The sequence below is a fragment of the Panthera uncia genome, chromosome D2 (genome assembly GCF_023721935.1).
Source record: "Panthera uncia isolate 11264 chromosome D2, Puncia_PCG_1.0, whole genome shotgun sequence".
Classification (NCBI taxonomy): Eukaryota; Metazoa; Chordata; class Mammalia; order Carnivora; family Felidae; genus Panthera; species Panthera uncia.
Genome location: NC_064818.1, coordinates 48,551,069 through 48,573,753, shown reverse-complemented (window position 1 = coordinate 48,573,753; position 22,685 = coordinate 48,551,069). Strand labels below are relative to the sequence as shown.

The following is a 22,685-nucleotide window of genomic DNA, read 5'->3' as shown; positions in this document are numbered from 1 at the left end:
GTTTTATTCTATCTTGTATGCAATAAAGGAGAAACATTTCCTTCCAAAGGCAGCAAACTCTACAACATTCTTTTTTTTTTAACAACACTTTTATTGAGATATAATCTCACTCATACAATTCACCCTTTACATATTATTGTATGTCTTGCTTTGATTGTTTATCAACTTTTTATTATGAAAATTGATAACCCTACGTAAAGGAGTCGAATGGTATAAAGAACCTCCGTATATCTATTAACCAGACTCAACAGTTATCAAGACTTTGCCACACACACCTTATCTGTTTTCTTCTTCCTCCTCCCTCTGCTCCTCTCTCCTCCTTTTGTTCCTCCTCTCTGTTTTGCTAAAATATTTAAAAGCAAATACCAGACGTCATATCAGCCTACCTCATATACTTCAATATGCACTTCCGGGAATATTGCCTCTTGCTTTTTTACATGAGAATACATGTGAATGTTATATCTTTCCTACTGCAATGTTATTTTTATTTTTTATAAATGTTTACTTACTTATTTTGAGGGAGGGAGGGAGAGAGAGCAAGAGAGCCAGCATGCACCTGAGTGGGGGAGGGGCAGAGGGAGAGGGAGAGTCCCAAGCAGGCTCTGTGCTGTCAGCGCAGGCCCAACTCAGGCCCAACTCGGGGCTCAGTCTCACCAACCTTGAGATCATGACCTGAGTAGAAATCAAGAGTCAGATGCTTAACCAACTGAGCCATCCAGGTGCCCTGTCAACATTATTTTTTTAAACTAATTTCCTGAGATTTTCTCTAGTCTTTCTTTCTTTTTTTTTTTTTTTATTCATAGTCATATCTTTGACTTGCTTGGAATTTATTTGAAATGAGGACTGTCCATCAGCTTTTATTGTCATTCTGTTCCTTCTGGCTCATTACCAGCGTAATGCAGGACTGGGGCTTTGGTCAAGTCCCAGTTGGACTTCCTTGTTTTAGGTGAAAAGGCAGAACTCCTAAATTTCATTAAATTTTTCTTTAATCTGAGTTTCCTACTTTGAGTGTTTCTTGTCGCATCTCAGTCTGAGCAGTTTGTAGCTACCATTGTTATTTGTGGAAGCTTATTAAAACCACCTCCCACCCGTCCACCCATGGAAAATTTTCACCGTAATTAATGGGCTCATCAACTTACACTGTCAAAACTGGAGACGGTTAAGAGGCCATGTTCCTAGATCCTGATTATTCCTGATAGACTGAACAGAAAATAATGTCAGCTTCCAAGTCTCTCTTCCATTTGACATAAGTGACCATAGCAACTGACTCTGTGAATGAGTGGTAGTGACCAGCTTTTGCATGGTAGACAGGCTGAGCTCAGTGTTAAGTGTGTGTACAGAATGCAAATCCACATCCATGTCACCAAAGCTATAAGCATATTTTTCTTTTCCATATTTTAACCCACATGCTGACCAAACAGGATAGTCCACCATACATCCTAAGGGTAGAGACTGGGAGTTGTTTCTTTTTGTATTCCTGGTGTTTGGTACAGAGCAAATGGGGCAAACCTGTTGGATGAATAATAATACCATTGCCGTTTTATTTATGAATTGGTTATAATAATAATTTATAGCTGGAATTTGAGGGATTGGAGGAATGCATAAGCAAATTTAGCTGAATTAGACTCCAATTACAATTTTATATGTGTGTGTTGGTAGCTGAATTTCATATCAGACCTAAGTCAATCTAACATAATACCTGCAAACAAGCCCAGTAGAGGTCTCTGCCTCGCCCAACCAGAATCTCACCCTCTCATTCTTGTGGAATGCACTATGACGTTTGTTCAACTTCATCTGGGAAATGCTGAAATAATTTCACTTAAAAAAATTCACTGTTGAAGGTCCTGGGAGCACATGGAGTATGGAACACTGGGTCTTTGCTACATGCTACTTTTATACTATCATTTCATTGTTTTCCTTTAATTTTTTTTCCAGAATATTGACAGAGTTGTGTTTGTTGGGAATTTTCTCAGAATCAATATGATCTCCATGAAACTGCTAGCATATGCAATGGATTTTTGGTCCAAAGGACAGCTAAAAGCTCTGTTTTTGGAACACGAGGTAGGTCAAGTCTACATGGACTTAGTCATCCTGCGTGGAGTGTATTGGGTGTTGTCTAACTTTCGAGTGAGTCCCTCCGTTTTAAAATTGGTCAAATAGAAAGAGTTGCCATTTAAACTTTGCACTTAGACAAAGGATAAAGAAGAACTATATGTAAAATGGAAGCTTTCTTCTCCAACAATCAGGACTTGTAGTTGGTTAATAATAATTTTAAAAATCAGGTAAAATGGGTAATCATTAAAAAATATCTCTCTACTTTAACCATTTTAATATAAAAAGTATAAATGTTCATGCACTCACAAATTTTTCAGTGTAGGACCAAGGTTTATTTTGAGCATGGATTGGAACTGGAGCATGGATTTCTGCTGATTGGAACTCTGCTGTTATGCTTTCTGTTTTTTTTAAAGTTTATTTATTTATTTTGAGAAAGAAAGAGAGAGAGAGAATCCCAAGCAGGCTCTGCACTGGCAGCGCAGAGCCCAACTGGAGGCTCGAACCCATGAACCATGAGATCATGATCTGGGCTGAAGTCGGAGGCTTAACCGACTGAGCCACCCAGGCGCCCTTGCTGTTATCCTTTTTTTCATAATCTGCAAGTATTATATAGCTTCTTTGATGTCTGATCTGTGTCTTTAAAATGGATTAAGAAATTAAAGATACTTATGAAGCAATTTGTTTGCATAATCCTAGATTTTCTCCTCAACCTTTCATATTTGGTATCCACCTACGTAGAGAAGTTTGTGACTGCTTTTTTTCAGTCTTTTTCAAGAATTTAACTGGGGGTTCCTGGGTGGCTCAGTTGGTTAAGCATCCAACTTCAGCTCAGGTCACGATCTCACGGTTCATGGGTTCAAGCCCCACGTTGGACTCTGTGCTGACAGCTGGGAGCCTGGAGCCTGCCTTACCTTCTGTGTCTCCCTCTCTCTCTCTGCCCCTCCCCTGCTCACACTCTGTCTCTCTCTCTGTCTCTCTGTCTCTCTCTCTCAAAAATAAACATTAAAAAAATTTTTTTTTGAGAATTTAACTGGATTTTCATAGAAATGTCCATTTATTTTGTACTCTTTTTATTGGTTTAGATGATACATAATTAAATTAGATTACGACATTAACAATAAAAGTGGCCTAAACAAATCTGAGGATAAACACAGCTGACTCTTGGCAAGCAGACAACTCTGCTGGCAGGAACGGAAGTGCCAGGGCTGCTCAGAGCAGCCTGGTGGCCCAGAGAGGCTGGTGTCCCTAGGCGTTAGCAACCTGTTTGCACAGGAAGCGGAGATCAGTTAATTCAGAGTCCCTTATATGGAGTTTCTATAATTCTATACATCAGAGGTTTCTAACAGTAAGCGAGGGACCGCCCCCTCTTTTGCCCACTTCCTCCACCACCACCTTTAAAATCAGTACTTTAAGGGGCGCCTGGGTGGCGCAGTCGGTTAAGTGTCCAACTCTTGATCTTGATCTCTGCTCAGGTCGTGATCTCGCAGTTCACGAGTTTGAGACCTGCATCAGGCTCTGCACTGATGGCAGATGGCATGGAGCCTGCTTGGGATTCTGTCTCTCCTTCTCTCTGCCCCTCCCCTGTTTGTGCTCGCTCTGTCTCTAAATAAATCAACTTAAAAATAAAATAAAATCAGTATTATAGAGAGCGACAGTTTATTTATCACAGGAGGTACCTAATCCCTGGGGTATATTGTAGCAGAAAAAACTTTGAGAGAACCAATATTGCAAACTTGTAATGAATAAGTACTGTGGCATTTTTCTCATCTCCAAACTGAATTATTTATTTGAAAAGTCGCTGATGCATTTATAAGTTACTTACAGTTTTCTAAGCCCATATTTTGTTTTCTTAAAGCAGCTAAAGCAATAAGAATTTAAATAGGAAAGACTTAAGGCTTAGTGATAGAACTTAATACTAAAGAAAGCCGGTTTTTTTGTTTTTTTGTTTTTTCGGCCGACCGATAGCATGGAGTGATAGAACTTTGGGGGAATAGAGTCCGAGAACTTTTACCCCCCTCCCCCTCCAACCAGAGCAGCTCCCTTTTTATCTGCTTGTCTATCGTTTCCACCTAAGGTTTTGTTTGAAAAAGAAGAAAGCACCTCAGCTTTAAAAAGGCAATTAAAATGAAAAAAGAAAACCACTGTTCTAGTTCAGCTAGAGTTGCCATATTTAGTGATTAAAAACACAGGACACAGTTATTTTATCTGGCATTTATCTGTATTTTATCTGGCAACCCTAAGTCCAGATTCTCTTCAACTAAGGCAGAAAACAAACCCTGCAAGCCATCAGGAATTAAAAGCCATCTACAAGGCACATGGGTGTTAGTTGGTGGTAAAATAGGGAGTGAGATCCAACATTTTGGGGAAAGTCATTTCTGTAGGTGAAAATGTAGTCACCTGTATTGGTTTGTACAATCCTAGGCCTCTGTGGACTACGGCTTTGCTTTGTTATGCACATATCGTAACTTAGTCTTTATGGCCAATGAAAGTGGGGCGTTTTTATAGTCCCTTGTAAATATCTCTCAGAAAATTCTCTGCGTTCTTAAATTCACTCTGGCTTAGGCAGGCCTTCCTGGAGGACACTGTGGAGAGAGAACTTTTGGGAGGTGCTGGTGAGGTGATTTTCCTGCCCTGCCTCAGGGGTCCTCATTCACTCCTTCTCATTCATTCCACTAGTAGGATTGAGAAGTAGTCAGCTGAGCAGTTAAGAGCACAGCATCTTAACTGACTAGGAGAACTTAGACAATAACTGTACGTCTCCATCTTTGTGTGAGTCTTCGTAAAGTGGGATGATAATATTTATCTCATAAAGTTATTGTGAAGATTGAATGAGTAAATTCGTGTAAAGTGCTTAGAACAATTTTTAGCGTAGGAGTGCCTGGGTGGCTTAGTCAGTCGAACATCCAATTTTAGCTCAGGTCATGATCTCACTATTGGTTGGTTCGAGCCCCATGTTGCAATTTGCGCTGACAGTGTGGAGCCTGCTTGGGATTCTTTGTTTCCCTCTCTCTCTGTCCCTCCCCCACTCATACTCTCTCTCTCTCTGTCTCTCTCAAAAATAAATAAACATTTTTTAAAACTTTTTCTAGAAGAACAATTTTGGGGACGCCTGGGTGGTTCAGTTAAGTGTCTGACTTCGACTCAGGTCATGATCTCACCGTTTGTGAGTTCGAGCCCCGCATCGGCTCTGTGCTGACAGGACAGCTCAGAGCCTGGAGCCTGCTTGGATTCTGTGTCTCCCTCTCTCTCTGCCCCTCCCCCACTCGCACTCTGTCTCTCTCTCTCAAAAATAAATAAACATTAAAAAAAAGAAAGAAAAACAGGTATATCTTCTAAATATTATTATTATTGTTCTACTGTGCATGGCAGGGTTCAGGTTTGAAGTTTTTCTCATCTACAGCATTAGGGGGCAGCATTCCCAGAATTATGAAAAACAGGAGGTATCTGGCTGTTTAGAGATAACCGTGCACAAGTTTCCCCATTGCTTTTGTAGGGTTATTTCGGAGCTGTTGGGGCACTGCTGGAACTGTTCAAGATGACTGATGACCAGTAGTGATGACAGTGGATAGAAGAGCCTTCTGTGAGAACAGAGACCTGAGACCTGTCGCTGGAGGAGGTAGATGTCGCTATGGGACGGAAGCCAAGCCATTATGGCAGATGAACCTGCTGGATTTGTAAATAATTTAAAATCCTTCTAGCTGATCTTTTACTCTTGGGTTTTGAGCTTATGATTCAAAATGGGGAATACAAGAGTTTTTTCTGTATACTGTATTTTTAAAACACACACACACACACACACACACACACACACACACATTTGTGCAGAGAGGCCAAACCTATGAATTTTATGCATTAACCTTGAAAAGTTGTATGAGGTTTAAGAAGGACCCGAAGTGTAAGTGCTGTTTATTTTTCTTCTGGGGTTTACTGATCAGTGTGGTAATTTTAACTTCATTTAGTAATTACTCTAGGAGATCTTACCTTTACTTATATTCATCATGACGTTTCATGATTTGCTGTTGGTTTCAAATGAAACTACAAATCTGGCATGCTTTACTGTGAACACTATTTTGTTTGTTTGTTTCTTTACCTTTTTTTTGTCTTGTTTTTTTTCTGTTTGAATGTCTTATGGAGAAAGAGAGTCCTTCCCCCTGTTTCTGTCGTCAGATGACTCCCTCTCCTCTCCAATACCTTTCTTTAATGTAATTGTTTGTACCAATGAAGGGGCTGATCAGCTCACTAAGAGTGAAGCACGAGATCGAAAGCGTTCATGAATTTTATGAGTCAGGCAAAAGTTGAAAATGATATACAATGAATATACAGTGTTTTGTTGGATTTACTTTACGTTAGGTTATATTAAATTGTGTTCTCTGATGAACTGTCCTCATTCATACCCACCATATGAGTGGCAGCAAATCCTTATGCAGGACATTGGAACTTCCCGGGTGAAGTCTCCCAGTAGATTAACCGTTCACATTGGGAGATGGGGGAGAAGTCATGGGTTGACGTGTCAGGTAATAACACCTATTTGTTTTGTACACGTATGTACATAGGAGCTTTGTAACAAGCCATCTTAAATAATAATTTTCTGATTTGAAGTATTTCAAACTGAAAACTGCATTTCAATCTCAGTTTCTAATATTAAAAAAATCATGGTACTGATCTATCTATACATATTTTTTTTTCTTTTTTGAAAGATGTCATTGGCACCGATGGGTAACTTTCAAATGAGAGTCTTGTACAAATATTGAAACGCATGAGGTCTAATGACTTAGAACTGATTAATCTTTTGAACTGAGCATATTGTTGAAAGGGATCTTTGCAGGCACTATGATTACTCCGTGGTGAATCTTTCCTTCTCTGCCTCCTGAGCACCATCTTTAATTGCCATATCTTCACGTCTTGGAGAACTCGATGTTAACTGAAGTATTCACTTGTCTGGTTGAAATAAAGCCTGTTTCTGTTGTGATGTGTTTAGTGTATATGTTATTTTCATTTCTTAATCTTCATGTTCATATTATCTGCTTTTGTGCCATAAAATGAGTGTGTGTTGTATTTTAGCTACTCTTCATCTCATAATTTGAGGCTTTCACATAAGGGTGTCTTCAGTTGAAGCTTATAGCTCTAAGCAGGGATTTTTTTAAAATAGCTTTATTGTTCTTATACAACTGATTCATTGCCAGAATATCATTACTATCTTTGGCAGTTCCCCCTCCCCCCAAATTTCAACATTTGGTCATCACAAATACATCTTATCAACTTCCACCTGGCTTTAAAAAATTCAAGCAACCAAGATGTTCTTGAAAAAGATAAATGTAAAAATGTACATATTAGCTACATTAGTGCCTTTTTTTTGATTATTCTCCTCAATCAATCCTACACTCCTCTGTCAGGGAATAGCAGACCTTGGATTATGGTTCTGCAGAAGAAATCAGGGCAAGTTAGTATAATTATATAATTTTTTAATTATCTGGAATCACTTGATCTTTCACTGCAAATGTGTAAAGCATTAGTTTAGCTGAGGAAATCAATTATTACATTATACAAATATCGATAAATGTAGGCTACATATAGCCAGCCAGCCTTTTTTTATAATGAGAAACTTGTAGCTCAAGGATTTTTATATTCACTTGAATCATAGACACTTTCCTTTGGCTCAACATTGAAAAGAAACTTGACAAGACTAAGGAATTTTTATCTTGAACTGTATGAATTCAGGACGGCCAGGTGTTCCAGAGCACGGCTTTTGATTGTGAGATAGCTTCAGTGTGGATCTAGCTTGGCCATTGGTTAGCTGTGTGGGTAAGCCACTAAACCCTCTCTCTAAACCCTGGTTTCCTTGTTCATAAAATGGGGCATACAGTTTTTACCTCCATATCTAAAGAGCTTAGCACAAAGGCTGGCACATAGGACATGTTAGCTGTACTGGGAAGAGAAAAACAGATGTCTTAAACGAACATGTGATATCAGTGGTATCTAATCTTCTAGAATGTGGGGAGCCCATTGTAGCACAGAGATACAGATCTTCCTATGCTAGTACATGTCCATAGCCCTGTGTCCGCAATTCCAAAATTCCAAACTCTTAAAATGTATCTTGATAACTCACTTGACAGACAAAGCTGACTTCAGGATTATTCATCACACTCTGTAGGACTCCTCATGTTTTGTTGCAAAGCTACTGATATGTTTGATTACAGGGTACCACCCCAGACCCTACTAGGGATGTTAAGTAGCAAACAATTCTGAATTTTGAAAAACATCTGGTGCCAGGAGTTTTAGATAAAGGAATTGTGGAAATGTAGTTGTATTCTTCAGCTTAGGTAGCATACACAGATTCAGAGTCCCTTTGTTGGGAACTGTTATTACAGGTAATTTATGCTTGACCTCATCCAGTCATACAGAGAATAAGAAGCTACTTTGCGCCAGGAAGGAGCTGAGGAAACCAACAGGAATTGGCTATAACCCCTGCTGTTCTGCAAGGGAGATAAGTCTCAGACCAATTTGTGTCAAAAAGTGTCACGGGTGTCATTCACAAATATTTACAACAGAGAACAAAACAAAAACCTACCCTCCCAGAGCTTACATTCCAGAAGGAAGACAGACAGATAGATAATCACTAAATAAATAATGGTAGATCAGTACTACAAAGAGAAAATGAGGTGAGGTAAAGGGCGAGAGAGGGGGTAGTTCCATTTAGAAAGCGGAAGGGGAAAAACATCGTTGGTAGAGTGGTCAAAGACAACCTCTCCTCCAAGGTGATGTTTGAGTGGGGTCAGATGAAGTCGGGAACACACCGTGTGAATCCCTGGGAGGACATTTTTTACTCCTGGCAAATGAGAATGGAGGTTTTGAGGAGCTGCAAGGATTCCAGTGTGTGTAAACAATGGGAAGAGCGACAGAAAATGCAATTTGAGGAGTAGGTGTGGGCCAGGCCCAATGTGAGGTCTGTACGTGAGGGGAGAGGGCTGCATTTGAAGGAGGAACTGGTCACTTCTCCTAAAGGAGGGGGCTCAAGAAGTTCTCATAGAGTCCCAACCAGTGAGTACAGACCACTTGAGTGGGCCAGGGCGGGGAGGGGGGAGAGCAGGGCTTCCCAAGCGGAGAGAGCAGCGTGAGAGAAGCATTGAGAGAAGAAACAGTTGGGTTTTTCAGGGAACTAGAAGCTGTTTGCTTCAGCTAGAGCCTGGTTAGTGCCAGAGAAACCAGATACCAGGAGAGAGGAAATCAGCCAGATTATGGAAAGGGTTGTATTGCATGCTAAAGATTCTAGTGTTTTCTGTAGTCAGGGCCGAGCCATCAAAGGGTTTCAAGTCAAGTGAAACTACAATTAATCTGACTTCAAAGTGGTAACAGAGCAAAATATCCTACTGAGGTAAAGGAGTAAACCAGTTATGCTTTCGAATATAGAGCACCATTTTATTCTCATGTTTACTTCAGTTCCTCTGTTGTGTCGGACCTCATGCAATAGCTGCTTAGTGGACCACGTTTCTCTGTAACTAAGAGGGTTATATAAGCTCTTGAGAAATTTCCCACAGGGCAAAGGCTGCTAATAGCTACAACCCTGCTATGATTCCCTTTAGTGATTAAGAAGATTTCAACACCAGTGATCACCATTAACTCCATAACTTGTGAGAACCGTTTGGAGAGAAGGCTCTTTTGCTCCCAATGATCAGAAGACGACCCCAAATTTGTGAGGAAAATTGAACTAATGCCCATATTCTACTGGGTCTACCAGGTGCTCGTTATTCACTCCATCTATTTAGTTTTGACAAATTTCATTAATTTGAATTAGTTTTGACATAATTAATTTAATAATGCCTATGATCTGGGAGGCATTGGGTAAGTTCCGGGATGCATTCAGTGGGAGTAAGACAGCAAGGCCCCTCCTTTCTTCGGGCTTACATTCTCACGAGGGAGGTGGACTTTCAGCACATGAACCGACAAATCAACAGGAAAATAGCATTTAGTGATCAGGCTGTGAAGACAAGAAACAGGGTGATATGGCGGAGAGGGAGGCAAGGGACTTCCTTAGTAAGATGGGCATAGGATACAAATATGAAATGATGGCCTCAGCTCTTGAGGAACGACCATTAGGTTTATCTTGCTGTCATTCACTACCACCTCCACAACAAAAATGGGAGATGTATTTGGGAAGCAGTTTGGAAGTTAATTCATTTTCCTTTTATTTTACTTAGAATAATCAATTTAGTTCCCATACGAGTTCAAAATCGTTATGTTACACGAGATAATATTCATTTAGTAATGCACCGTTTTCACTCCTCCCTCATTTCATGAAACAGTATTATTTGAGCTGTTCACTTGAATCTTTATTGTCAATGCCTTTGTCATTATCAGGGTCATTTAGTGGTTCCCAGAGCGCACCAAGTCTGACACACGGCACTTTTTTGCATCTACTTATGATATTGAGACTGGATTATTTTTTAACCAATCCACAAGCACTTACTCCCGCAATGACCTCACTTGTTTGTTTCATTTTTCAAAAGTGTTATATTGGCGATGCCATAGTGTAACCATTTATGTAGTGCCTTTTATGGTACGCTTACAAAGGTTAGTTTATGAGTATTCATCACTTGCAATACAAAAATAAAAGATAATGATAAAAGATAATTAAAAGTCTTTGCCTCTTTTTTGTGCTCACTCTATCAGGTAAACACCAAACATTCCAAACTAGAATGAATTGAGGTTATTTCACTTAATGTTGTCACCAATTCTCAACGAGTTTGCAGTGAGAATTCATCTTCCTAAGCATTCTTGGGGTGCCTGGGTGGCTCAGTCGGTTAGGTGTCTGACTCTTGGTTTCAGCTCAGGTCAGGATCTCAAGGTTTATGAGTTCAAGCTCTGCATCAGTCTTGACATCTGCATCCACTGACAGTGTGGATCTTGCTTGGGATTCTCTGTCTCCCTCTCCCTCTCTCTCTGCACCTCCCTCACTCTCTATCCCTCTCTCTCAAAAAAAATAAATACATAAATTAACTTAAAAAATTAAACTTAAGTAACTTTTATAATTTTAACAAGTTTGACATGCATATAATCTAAATTAAAGTTAAGTAAGCCCCAGAAGACTGAAAAAAATAGCAGTACCCATGTTTTCTTTTCTTTCTTGTTTTTTGTCCCTCTTTCTCTTTATACTTTATTAATGACACATGGTACTTCCTCAGTGTGTACAGGCAAAGCCAAGGGCTGGGAAAGGGCACTTGGATATGTCAGACCACCAAAGTTGTAGCTAATGTGCAGAGCTACCGGAACGATCCTGACTGGAGGATTATGGGGAGGGGTATGTTCAGCATTCCAACCAATGCCTGGGTATATTTTTATCAGGAACTCTTTTTTCAACATTGGCTGTTGTTCTTTCTTGTTTTATCTCACTATTCTGAGCAAAGCGGCTTCCCAGATAAGCGTAGGGTGACAAGTGGAAATTTTTTGGGTAGTTGTATGTTTAAACATTTCTAAAAATATTTTTATTCTGTGCTCATACTCAATTGATAGTTTGACAAAGTATAAAATATTAGGTTAGATTTTTTTTTTCCCTAGAATTCTGAAGGCGTAGCCCTCTTATTGTCAAGCTTCCAGTGTTACTGTGAGAAAGCCTGATGTCATTCTGACTCCTGATCTTCACATGTGACTTCTTCCCCCCTCTTTTTCTGGAAGCTTTTAGAAACTTACCAACTTCTGGCTTCAGCCCCAACCTGTAAAGAGCTTGGAATTCATCACTCCCATCCTTATAAGAAAAAAGCTAAAAACTGAAAATCAATAACTTTTCTTGGGCTCATCAGAGAACTGAGGTCATAGGGCAAACTGCCAGCCTGAAATCTGAAAAGACAGAAAATCACAGCTGAAATCAGTTTTCCTACCTCCCATTAACTGGTGGGTACACTTACATGACAATTTTGACAAACTGGTGGAGGATGAGTGTAAACTAGCAGAAGAGAGAGAAATTCCTGGGGGCCTGCAGTCTTAGGCGGGGGTCTCCACACTTTCATGTGCCTCCAGGAACTCCATCAGGCTCTCATGGTGAAGAGGTGAGAAAAATTCTCTTGTGTCTCTGGCAGAGGGACAGTAAAAGTAACCATTTTGAAATTGGTCTAGAGTATTCTCCATGAAAAAGGGCTGGTTTCCAATGGTCAATATTTTTTTAAAATTTTTAATGTTTATTTAGTTTTGAGAGAGAGAGAGAGAGACAGAGTGTGAGTGGGGAAGGGACAGAGACAGCTGGAGACACAGAATCCAAAAGAGGCTCCAGGCCACCCAGGTGCCCCTCCAGGGGTCAGGATTTTATCAGAGATTTATCTCACCTGGGCAGGGGGGGGGGGGAGAGAAATTCCCTAACTTCAGCTTCCTTTTGTATCCCTATCTCAACTAAGGCTGGGGAAGGAAGAAGGAGTACAAGGAGGAGGTGGGAAAAGGGGAATGCTGGGAAACATGAGCCATAGCCCAGGGACACAGGCCCACTGCAAGACTGACATTTCCTCTTAAGATTATGAATGTTTCCCCTCCTTACCTCCTACCACCACATCAACACGGCTTCAGTATAATAACAGTGGATTACAGCTCAAAGAGAGCTGTAAGGTGCAGATTCTACTTAAGAACTTATTAGGGAAACTCAAAGACAACAGAGGAGTTACAAACAAGGACACAGGGGCATCTGGGTGGCTCAGTTAAGTGTCCAATTCTTGATTTCAGCTCAGGTCATGATCACTCGGTTTATGGGTTCGAGCCCCACATCTGGCTCCACGCTGAGAGTGCAGAGACTGCTTGGGGTTCTCTCTCTCTCCCTCTCTCTCTCTGCCCCTCCCCCACTCATGCGCTCCCTCTCCCTCTCAAAATAAATAAATAAACTAAAAAAAAAAAAAGACACAAGGAGTTTGAAGCCTCTGCACCTACAGCTACAGCAATGTTAAACACAGCCCAACTCCTAGCCAGATTCACATAAATCTCACACTAAAAGCCATTGTACCTCAGTTTCTATTACCTAATACATCCTTTGTAGCTTTCAGCAAAAGATTATATGACATGCAAAGAGACAAGAAAAAACAGTCTGGAGAGATCAAGCAAGCATCAGACTCCAATATGACATAGACTTTGGAATTACCAATCAGGGAATTTAACATAAATATGTGAAGGATTTTAATGGAAAAGGTAGAACAAGAACTGATTGGCAATGTAAACAGAGAGATGGAAAATCTAATGAGGAATCAAAAGGAAACGCTAGAAATTAAAATGCTGCAACAAGAAGTGAAGAATGCTTTTGATAGGCTCATCAGTAGACCAAACACGGTTAAGGAAAGAATCAGTGAGCTTGAAGATATGTCAATAACATCTTCTAAACGAAATCCAGAGAGAGAACAGAATACCCAAGAGCTGTGGCATAATTTCAAACAATATAACCTACGCATACTTAGAACACCAGAAGAGGAGAGAGAATGGAGCTGAAGAAATGTTTGAAGAAATAATGGCTGAGAATTTTCCAAAATTAATGACAAATACCAAACCACAGATCCAAGAAGCTCGAGGATCTAGACGAGAAAAATACCAAAAAATCTACACCTAGGCATATCCTATTCAAACCGCAGAAAATCAAAGACAAAGAGAAAACTCTGAAAGAAGCAAGGAGTTGGAGAAGGGGGGTCTTACATACGGAGGGAACAATGCTAGGACTTAACCACTTACCACTTACACTGGACTTCTCCTCATAGACCACACAAGTGATAAGAGAATGGGCTAAAAATATTTAAACTATTGAGGCACCTGGGTGGCTCAGTCAGTTGAGGGTCCGACTTTGGATCAGGTCATGATCTCACCTTTCATGAGTTCGAGTCCCACATCGGGCTCTGCAGTGCAGAGCCTGCTTGGGATTCTGTCTTTCCCTCTCTCTGCCCCTTTCCCACTTGCTCTCTCTCTCTCTCTCTCTCTCTCACACTCTCAAAATAAATAAACTTAAAAAAAAAATATTTAAACTATTGAAGAAACTTCTCTGCTTCACCAGTATTCTGAACATGTATAATGATAAGCCTTAGTGTGAATGTATTTTTATTGGCTAAGCTGGTTACATAATGGATTCCTTCAAACTGAAAATTTGTATCCTTCATCTCTGAGAAATTTTCTAATATTATTTCTTTGATAATTCCATCCCCTCTCTGATCTCTTGCTCGGGAGCTACCCTTGTTTGGATGTTGGACTTCCTGTATTGGTTGTCTAATTTCCATATTCCTTTTTCTTCTAGTTTTCATCTTAATCTTTTTGCTCCATTTCACCTTTATCTTCCAGCTCTTCTATGAAGTTATTATTGCTACTATTTCTACCATTATGCTGGATTTCCCAACAACTATTTTTATTGTCTGATTTTTTCATAACCTATGTTTTATTTTTCAAAAAAATATTTTGTCTTTTATGTTTTTACATGTCTGAATAGTCTCTCTTCCAAATTGCTTTTTTTTCTATGTGCTTTGGTCTCTGTCTTTCCTTTTAGAGGCTTTCCCTAGATGTCTTGTGATCCTTGTGTGACAAAAAGTTGATTGAAGGTTTAAGTAAGCGGTGGAACTTGATGATTGGACTTCACTGTAAGGTGATCTGGCTCAGCCATTTCTTTGGAGACACCCACTGTCAATATCTTTGGATCTTTTCTCCAGGATTCGTGATATCCTCCAGAGAAGGTGTGTCCCATCTCCTTTCTGGAAATATAAGCTTGACTGCAGCATTCTGGGAGTGGAGTGAAGAGAGGAATCTGAACTTCTAGAATAAGAGGCAATGAGGTATAGGTGGTACTCTGGAGCCACCTGCTGTATGAGCTTAGACAAGTTAACATCTCTGTGATTCACTTTCCTCAGCTGTCAAATGCAAACAAAATTTGTTAGGAGAATTAAACCGGTTAGTATATGTAAAATGTTTTAAAGACTACCCAAGCACCAGGTAAATGTTGGTTATCATCATAAATAGACTAACTTAATTCCCCTATTTCAATACCATACCCTATCCACAATAATGCCAAATGTTGATCCATCCAGGTGTCTCTCTCTCAATCTCTCACTCTCTCCTGTATGTGTGTGTGTGTGTGTGTGTGTGTGTGTATAGTTATTTATTATTTTGTTTTCACAAAATTATTAATCAAAACAACAAAAGCAGATTTACAGAGCTATGTGTCAATAACAAAACAAGAACGAAACAAAATGTTTGAGAGACATCTTGGAAAGTTTCAAAGGAATACACGTCAGGCTAAAAGTCTACAATTAAACCATGGTTGCACAACAGGTTATATTCATTCTTGCATTTTCTCATTAAGTTCTTATATTTGCCTTTCTCTTTTCAAACTTGTCAGGATTTGGCTTTGCATTCAAGAATTTTTTTCTGATCTTGGTCCAGTTTTAGCCTAGTGAGAACCACCTCTTAAGGGTGAGAAAATAGATCTTGCTTGTGTGAATGCCACATGGAGAGTTGTACCATTAGCCTTCTCATGCTGTACCCACTCCATGTAGATGACATATATCTTTCTGTACACTTGGACTAACTTGCCAGTTTGGTGACCTTTGCAGTGTCCTTGAACCACCTGGCCCTCATCATCCTTGTTACATGGGCCTGGCACATTGTACTTTTGCTGCAGCTTCTTGGACATTGGGAAAGACAGGATCTTCCTGTGCATGTGCAAGGGGGCATTGAGGGGGCGTTTGAGATTTTTGCTGTGGTCCAAGGTCACAAAGGAGTTGAACTTCATGGTGACCATCTACCTGGCACTGGGCAGTCTCCTTTAAATTTTATTTTTTGAGAGTTACTGACAATTTGCTCTTCCAAACAGTAGGAGCATACACATTGTACATGATTTTTGGTAGTGCTTACTTTCCTACACACTCATCCGCACTAGGTATTATCAATCCTTTCATACTTTCCAATCGTATAGATGAAAAATGATATCTCCTTTTAATATGCATAGAAAGTCTTTGAGATCTTCCTGATCCAGAGCTTTTGATTCTAATATTGGGAATTACAATGAACTTGTCAGGTCAAAAGAGAAGCTATCTTACAATCTTTGAGAAGGCAATGCAGTTGAGTGAATCAGCAAAAAAAAAAAAAAAAAAATCTGCAGTGAGCCTGCTTTGGTTGAAGCCTGTCTTTAAGCTAGAGTGTGACCATGGGTGAGTCCCCTAACCTCTGAAAGCCTCAGTTAGTTCATCTGTAAAATGGGGATAAAACTAGTTATTCCCTTAGATGATTGTAAGGATTAAGTGATGATGAAAAAGAGCTGAGAACTGTGCCTGGCTCAGGTGCTCATGCTCAGTAAAAATCAGTCCTGGGCAATCCCCAAAGGGAGCAGCCACTCACACTACCTCTGCCTCTGCCTCCAAGAATTATGCGTGTGACCTGGCACATTATCTTTCTTTTTTGGTCTTTTGCAAATGCTGTTGTTGTTTTTTTTTTTTGTCATATGTGAGCAATCATTTTCTCTAAGTTCTGTAGGTTATAAAAGTGCACTTGTTAAGAACATTTAATGCTCTAAATGTCTCATTGGCTAGTTTATCCTCATGATATCCTCATGAACTAGGCAAACAGGCGATGCTATCTCTACTTTACATCAAGAAAGTCAAGGCAGAGAAAGCAAAAGAAGCTTCTCTAGGTTAAAAGAATAAGTTGGATGGGGCGCCTGAGGGGCTCAGTGGGTTGAATGTCTGACTCTTGATTTCGGCTCATCAGGTCACGATCCCAGGGTTGTTGGATCGAGTTTCATCCTGAATGTGGAGCCTGCTTAAGATTCTCTCTCTCTCTCTCTCTCTCTCCCTCTGCCCCTCTCCCCAGCTCACTCTCTCTCTCTCTAAAATAAAAATGAAAAAATGAAAACTAAAAGAATACATTGGTAGCAGATTTTGGATGAAAATCTCAATTTTAGTAGCTAGGAAATGCCAAAGTGTGGCTTTATTCCAGGGGAGCTAACTTGGTGTAATATATGAATGCCTACTCTAGTAAGTCAGTAAGGATGAATTATAATTAACATAAAAGTTATTCATAGACAAACACACTTCATTTCTAAAACATCTAATGGTTTTTGGAAACTGCGCAAATAGTTAAAATATTACAAATGCATCGGAATTAATATTAGCAGCACACCCATCTTGTAAAGTAATGAACAAAGTTGCTGTTATATTTGTATTATAAAATAAGGCAAATTAACCTAATTTTGCCTATTGTTTAATAGCAGGGACGGATCCTTAAAAATAGTTGTCAGTTCCGAGTCTCATAAAGCTTCCTGAAAATTACCTCAAAAGAATTGAGGCACAGATATATTATCAAATGAGAAAAAAAAATTTATAATTAAAAACAAAATAATAACCTAGTCCCAAATTACATGAAGCAAAAATGGGTATAACTGAAGGGAGAAATAGAAAATTCAACAGTAGTTGGAGATTTCAAAATCTACCTTCCCATAGCGGATGGAAGAATTCGTCAGAAGATCAATAAGGAAGTAAAAGACTTGACCAGCACTGTAAACGTCACAGACCTAACAAGACATCTATAAAATACTCCAGCGGAACACAGCAGAACACCGTTAAAGACAGCAGCAGAATGCACCCTCTCCTTAAGGGCCCGTGGAGCAGTCTCCATGATCAACCACATGTGAGGTCATGCAACTGGCCCCACGAAGTTTAAAAAGACTGAAATCATTCAAGTTATGCTGTCTGAGGACAGCGGAATTAAATTAGATATCAATAATAAAAGAAATCTGGGGAAATCACAAATACATGAAAATTAACACACTCCTAAACAATCAATGGGTCAAAGAAGAAATTACAAAGGAACTCAAAAACTGCTTTGAGATCCATGAAAAGGACAACACAAATGTCAAAACTTCACTGGACGCAGTTAAAAGTGCTTTGGTTATGGTTGTAAATATTATTTGGCTGTAAAAAGGGATGAAGTGCGGGACGCCTGGGTGGCTCAGTCGGTTAAGCGACCGACTTCAGCTCAGGTCATGATCTCCCAGTTCATGAGTTCAAGCCCCACCTCAGGCTCTGTGCCGACAGCTCAGAGCTGGGATCCTGCTTCAGATTCTGTGTCTCCCTCTCTCTCTCTCTCTCTGTCTGCCCCTTGCCCGCTTGCGCTCTTTCTCTCTCAAAACAAACCTTAACAAAAAAGGGGGGGGGGGATGAAGTGAGGAGGCTCATGACATGGAAAAACCTTGAAAATAATCTGAGGGGAAGAAGCCAGTCACAAAAGACCACACATTGTATGATTCCATTTGGAAAAAATATTCAAAATAGTCAAAGCTATAGAGAAGAAGGTAGATTAATGGCTTCCTAGGGCCGCGGATTTGGGAGCAATAAAGAGTCGCTGTTAATAGATATCGGGCTCCTTTTCTGGGTGATGAAAATGTTCTAAAATTGATTGAGGCGGTGGTGGTAGAACACAACTAGAAATCATGGAGTTATGCGCCTTAAATGGGTTAATTAAATGGTATTTGAATTATATTTCGGTAAAGCTGTTTTTCAAAAGCAAGTTAGATGTGAAGATTGAAAAAAAAAATCCCGTGAATGTTGCACAAAAGCTAAATTTTATATGTTAATAATTGGATGCTCTTTTTCTTTTTTCTCTTTTTCTTTTTTTACCTGACAGGCATGATTTTGAATTTTGTAAAATAGTCTCATCTTGAGACTAACAACTTTTTTAGTTGTTTTACTTTTCCACCTTCTTTTCCCTGGACATTTCTTGACTTATCACATGTTTAGACACAACCACCAAGGGCATGTAGTCAAATTTGTGTAGCCCAAAGTTGATGTGGTGACAGTAGGAGCATTGTGACATAAAGGCAAATAGTCTCGGCCCCAGCTGTGTAAATTTCTGGGTGTTTTAAAACAAATTCCCTTTTAATTTTTGCAGTTCCAGGGGCGCCTGGGTGGCTCAGTCAGTTAAGCGTCCAACTTCAGCTCAGGTCACGATCTCATGGCTCGTGAGCTCGAGCCTCGTGTCAGGCTCTGTGCTGACAGCTCAGAGCCTGGAGCCTGCTTCAGATTCTGTGTCTCCCTCTCTCTCTCTGCCCTTCACCTGCCCATGCTCTGTCTCTCTGTCTCTGTCTCTCTCTCAAAAATAAACATTAAAAAAATTAATTTTTGCAGTTCTAGCTTAAGGAGAGCTTTAAATTTTCCCTTAGGTCCTAAAGCAACAAGAAAGAATTGGACCTTTTTTTAATATTCGATCTCTTCCCTTCCCTTCCCTTCCCTTCCCTTCCCTTCCCTTCCCTTCTCTTCTCTTCTCTTCTCTTCTCTTCTCTTCTCTTCCTCCCTTTACACAGCTCAAGGAGATTTACTGTTGCTATTTTAACCAGGTTCAGCATCTGAAGAATTTATGCCTTTTGGCTTCCATGACGTGGCTAAGGAATTATGTCTGGTTTAGCACATTCCATGAGTGAGACAGGTGGATTTTGTGCATCCTTAAGAGATCTTCCTGTGTATTTTTAAGAAATACTTAAATTTTAATTTTAAAGAAAACTTAAATTTTGCAATAATTGTTTTCCATTAGCTACTCAAGTTTCTTTACCCTGACATAGTAAATATCTTCTCATGGCATGTTCTCAGAGTGTTTTTTTCTAGACTGTTCTTTAGCCTTTATGTTGTGTGTGTGTTTGTATATACATGGTGTATGGGGAAAGAGACCCCATGTTAATCCTGCAAGTAATGTATTTAGAGTTGATGTCAAAACTGTAATTTTAGCAGAGGGTATTTTTAAATTTGATATTTGAATAGTTTGTCAAATGTCACATTATTTTAAATATAGACCGAAAGTGTTTTTGTATTAAGCTCCATAAGTGTGTGGGTTGAAATCAGGCAAGTTAAATGCAATTGTGAATTTTAAACAGGAACATTTTTAAGCATTCTCCTTTGGGGTTTGATTACTATTTATACTGGATTTATAAATTTTGAAATGAGCAGTCACTCTTGTCTATCTGTTCGTGTGCCAACATCAACATTGAATATATCAAGTAGTTATTTATGCAATATTTAGACAAGCAAAGGAGAGGGAGGCAATTATTATCTGTAGATCCTACCCACACAACTTAGAGTAACTTCAGAGAAAATGGTTTAGTTGTCCACACAATTGAGTTTTGTTGGCTCTGCCCTGACCATTTATTTATTTATTTACTGTTTATTTACTTACTACATTTATTTATTTTTGAGCTAGTGAGGGGGGTGGCAGAGAGAGAGGGACAGAGGATCCAAAGAAGACCCCATCCTCTCGCAGAGCACAGCCCAATGTGGGGCTCGAACCCACGGACCCTGAGATCATCACCTGAGCTGAAGTCAAGACGTTTAACTGACTGAGCCACCCAGGCGCCCTTCCCGTGAACATTTAGTTGATGACACAATTCTTCCTGTTCATCAGCCTATGTCTACTGTCTACACCCGACCTCTGCTGTCCGCGGCAGTCACAGCGATGGTGGGGAATTAGGCAGGAGGTCTGTCTCAGCAAAATCAAGCTGTAGGGATCTCTGTTCATTACAAAACTTGGTCTCATAGAACCCTAAGACCCATTTCGGTTTTGGTGGCCATCGAGAAATTGCCAGATGTAACCTCACTTGGATAGAAGAAATTAACCTTTTTAAAAGGGTATAGAGAATTAAGATTGGTTTTAAAAAGAGAATACCACACTGCCAAGCAAATTCAAAATACGCTGGCATGCAAACTCTAAGATGTAGAGACTTAGAAACTCATTATATAATGCTAACTACTCATTAATTACCACTCATGTTTGAATGTCAGCTCTTATTCACTGATTCAGTGCTGCAAAACAGCTTGAGTGGAAGCAATGAGTCTTGCCTTTCAACTCAGGAGAAGTTAACTTTGATCACTCAAGTGGTAAATTGCAAAACTATGATAAAGGCCTTGCCCAAAGCAAAGTTACCAAGTATAAGAAGTGGAAATTAGGCACTCCACTGTCATTCTGACTTAAAAATTCCTAAATAAATGTTAAACATCTGCTTAGAAAATATTCATTAGGAAGGTGCCAGATTATTAGGCTGCTTTGAACTCTCTTGAACTCTCAGAACAAGGTTCTGAGCGGGCACCGAATGAAGGGGGAGGGCTTGGAATGGAGATGATCTTTAACACCCTCCAAGCCTGAGCTTTTGTGATTCTGAGTATCAGGCACTGGGCCTGCCCTTTACAAAGCTAACACATGGAAATAAAACATGTTTACTCCGAAAAGAGTTGCTAACAATGACAGCACTGACAAATTAAGCCTGTCACGTGCTCTGCGCTCCTGCAACATCCTTGCACGGTCTGCAACATCCAGACAATGAAGGAGGTGGGGGTTCCTGTCTTCACTGAACAGGAGAAAAGACTGAGGCTCCAAGAAGGTAAGGAACACACCCATGATCACGTGCCAATAATCGAGAATCCTGAACCGGCCTTCTGGAGAAAATCTAGGTTTCTTTGGGTCCAAATGATCCTGACGTTTGCTTCCATTCTCCAAAGGGGACTGTGTATGGAGGCAATGCCTGTGTAACTATCGAGATTTCTTCACAATTTCACATTGGCTGATCTGAGGTCCTAACTCAGGGGCCTTCCTTCTCGGTTATTCAGTTAATATTCACATTCTTCCCTTCGGCCTTCTCTCATTTTCCACATTCCACACCAGCACTGATGGTCAGGCTAGAGCGCTTCTAAAACAAACAACAACCGAAAAACTTATTCACTAAACTTTTATGTGGTTAAAATAATATGTATTTTGCCTTGTCCAGGAAAAAATCCTTGACTTTACAAAATACTGACTTGACATTGCAAAGATCCATGCCGAAATTATATTTGAAAAATGGAACGATTATTGATTTCTGTATCAATTTTCTGTCTCATGTATTGAAATAGATGCTTTCTATTTTACTCAATAACTTGCATTCTTAGCTCTGATGTTACTTTTGAATATTTATATTTTTCACAAAAACCAGTTCATCTTGATGTGATTTCTTTTTTTTTTTTTTTAACTAACATTTCAATTATAAATTTGGGGAGAGAGGTACATAAAAATTATGGTATTTGACTTTCAGCATTTCTCATTATATTTAAATTTTTTAGGGGTAATGCAATCTTTAGTTTCAGTGAGTAAACCTCTTTTTGATAGCTAATTGATTTTTTAAGATTATTTATTTTTATTATTAAAAAAAATTTTTTTTAATGTTTATTTATTTTTGAGACAGAGAGAGACAGAGCATGAACGGGGGAGGGTCAGAGAGAGAGGCAGACACAAAATCTGAAACAGGCTCCAGGCTCTGAGCTGTCAGCACAGAGCCTGACACAGGGCTTGAACTCACGAACCGCGAGATCATGACCTGAGCCGAAGTCAGACGCTTAACTGACTGAGCCACCCAGGCGCCCCTTTATTTTGAGAGAAAGAGAGAGAGCAGGAACACAAGTGGGGGAGGGACAGAGAGAAAGGAAGAGAGAGAATCCCAAGCAGGCTCCGTGCTGTCAGCATGAGCCCCACGGGGGGCTTGATCTCACAAACCCTGAGACCATGACCTGAGCCAAAATCAAAAGCCCAATGTCCAACCAACTGAGCCACTCAAGTGCCCCAATATCTAATTTTTTAAATGACCTATCATTTTGTCGTGATTATAATTTATATTATAAAAACCTTGT

At 39.7% G+C, this 22,685-nt stretch overlaps 1 protein-coding gene and 1 pseudogene across 5 annotated transcripts in view; one reads left to right on the top strand and one right to left on the bottom strand.

Annotated features, from left to right (window-relative positions):
- PANK1 (pantothenate kinase 1) overlaps nt 1-9,370 on the top strand; it is a 103,531-nt gene extending 94,161 nt beyond the window's left edge. For 3 of the 5 annotated variants that reach the window (XM_049645393.1, XM_049645395.1, XM_049645394.1), the window contains one exon: nt 1,936-2,208. In XM_049645393.1, coding sequence (XP_049501350.1) covers nt 1,936-2,160 — 225 coding nt within the window. In that variant the 3' untranslated portion in view covers nt 2,161-2,208. Of the gene's footprint in view, nt 1-1,935; nt 2,209-5,548 lie in introns of those variants that run through there. The other 2 variants (XM_049645397.1, XM_049645398.1) reach the window with 1 other exon arrangement.
- Nucleotides 9,371-15,190: 5,820 nt separating this feature from the next.
- LOC125933523 (60S ribosomal protein L26-like) lies at nt 15,191-15,888 on the bottom strand (annotated as a pseudogene).
- Between the last annotated feature and the right edge of the window lie 6,797 nt (nt 15,889-22,685).